Here is a 2,237-nt window from a genome sequence, read left to right as displayed (position 1 = left end):
GGGAGCTATAGCAACTTTAAAATCGTGTAAGGCCTGGTCGTCCCTTCAGATCAACACAGTGCTCAATTTCTAATCGCAATGGCTTGAGGAGAGACTTGGATAATGAAACAGCATAAACAGCACTCACTAGTACTGTATTCTTTGGAAAGTCAAACTGTCCTCCTACAAGAGCAACCACTGCTGTTTCCACAGTATCAGTAGAGGACAGACTAGCTTCTTGTACTCCAATCCTTAGACCATATTTCTCCCAATTCATCAGTTGAGGTTTGTCTCCTTGAATTAAGAACAGCTTCTTCTTGGCTACCTGTACTTCACTCAGACAATCCAATTTATCTGTCAATTATACAAAATATATACAGTGAGTACACACACAGTGGTATAAATAGATACACTCAGTCAGTCACACAATAATACTCTTACCCATTGAAGGGATCAGATAATTAAATTGTAGTCCAATGGAACTAGTCTCTTTGATAGGTTGCTTGAAGCCAAATCTCTCTTGTCTTTCCTTCACTAGTTTGGCTATGTGCAAGTCCTTATCAGACATTTTCGCTCTTTGGTCTATATTAATAGATCATTATTGATTGATGATGATACACTAACCAGTAATGATCTGATTCAACTTTTCCTGTTCTTGTCTCATCTCTTCTAATACACTGCTTATAAAGTCATTACTATCATCACCTTTAACTGAATAATAATATAAAAGAAGAGAGTAATCAGTATATGCATAATAACACAACAGAATATACAGATAATATATACATACCAAAGACTGGTTCAACCAATGTACAAACCATTAGATAATCATATTCAATATTATTTCTAGCTTATACAAATTTGCACTGCATGTACAGTAGCCCATAAATATATGTGCTATGATTATTGCTAATCATACCATATATGGTAAGCAGAGCTCACTCTACATGAATCTCATTATTTGACCTATATTGAGTACAGGATACTATTACAATGCTCAACATTGTCTAATCCACTAGTATCATAATGTAAACCAGTACTAATAGACACACTCACACTACCAATAACCACACAATAGTACATAATAGTAATCAGTTAGTACAGTTAAAGTGTGTGTGTGTGTAGTATCCTATATACCTTGTTTATTGGCATCAACCAGTGCCTCCTGTAGTGATACTTTGCTCTCATGAGCCACTTGTAGGTCTTCATGTAAAGATTGTATATATCTCTGAAGCTTCATTTCCCTCTCTGTCGGATATTCTATTAGCTGATCCATCCACCATGTTCTGGTCTTGCTGTACGATTGATACTTTTCTTGATAGTTCTTACTAGTGAGATAATTACCATCCAGTACTGACTGTACTATCCACTCACCAGCTTCACTATATACTGAGAGACAATAAGATACATTATATATTTATAAATAAATGTATTTAATTTATAAACTAATGGTATCATTTTAGTGGTTGTAAATACACACCCACACATACAGTGGTATTGTAGTGTGTACAGTATACAAAATGAATGGAAAATGTACGTCATATTAGGAACTGAAATTTACAAATAATGTACATGCTATAAAAATGAGTGGTACATTATTTAATGTAATTATGTATTTAATGCTCATATCCTTACAATTGATTAATATTATCTTACCTAATTCAATTATCATTATTAGTCTATTAGTATCAGTGATTGGTATACTTCTCGCCACCTCCTTTCCTCCTCCAACATCTTTCCATCTAATCTCTTCATCTCCTCCAACAATTACTAGCCACACACAGTGTGGTGACATTGTGACTGCTGTGAGTGAGTGACTGTATCTACCAGTAACAGATTCAGGTAGAGGAATCTGTAGATAAAGAGAAGTATACAAGTAATTACTGATACATGATGTTTATACAGTTACTTATAAAATGAGAAATTGTATCATTTCATATGTAGATGATCGTTACATTTATTGTAATTGTAAAATCAATTCTAATCCTACTAGTACTAGTACTAGTACTAGTACTAGTACTAGTCATCAGTACTAGTGTCATACTCTCAACTGACCTAACTATACACACACACACATCATTACAGTACTATACACACACATACCTTCCTACAACTATACTGACCAGTAGTGATACTATCAAATAACAAACATTCAGTAACTAGTTCATTCCTTCTTGTTCCACCAATCACTACTAGTGTAGGTGAGGTAGAGTCACCATTGATAATAGCACTAGCATGACGACATCTATCCATAGGCC

At 34.5% G+C, this 2,237-nt stretch overlaps 1 protein-coding gene across 1 annotated transcript; it reads right to left on the bottom strand.

Moving 5' to 3' along the window:
- Window positions 1-6: 6 nt before the first annotated feature.
- On the bottom strand, window positions 7-1,286 carry LOC109591563 (uncharacterized). The gene is made up of 4 exons (XM_020007278.1): window positions 1,117-1,286; window positions 604-690; window positions 421-561; window positions 7-333 (listed from the first exon to the last, which is right to left on the bottom strand). Exons 1-4 carry the CDS (start codon window positions 1,253-1,255, stop codon window positions 17-19), a joined length of 684 nt encoding a protein of 227 aa, XP_019862837.1. The 5' UTR covers window positions 1,256-1,286; the 3' UTR covers window positions 7-16.
- Between the last annotated feature and the right edge of the window lie 951 nt (window positions 1,287-2,237).

The sequence above is a fragment of the Amphimedon queenslandica genome, unplaced genomic scaffold (genome assembly GCF_000090795.2).
Source record: "Amphimedon queenslandica unplaced genomic scaffold, v1.1 AMPQUscaffold_7838_Cont20215, whole genome shotgun sequence".
Taxonomy (NCBI): Eukaryota; Metazoa; Porifera; class Demospongiae; order Haplosclerida; family Niphatidae; genus Amphimedon; species Amphimedon queenslandica.
This window is presented reverse-complemented; position numbering and strand designations above follow the sequence as displayed.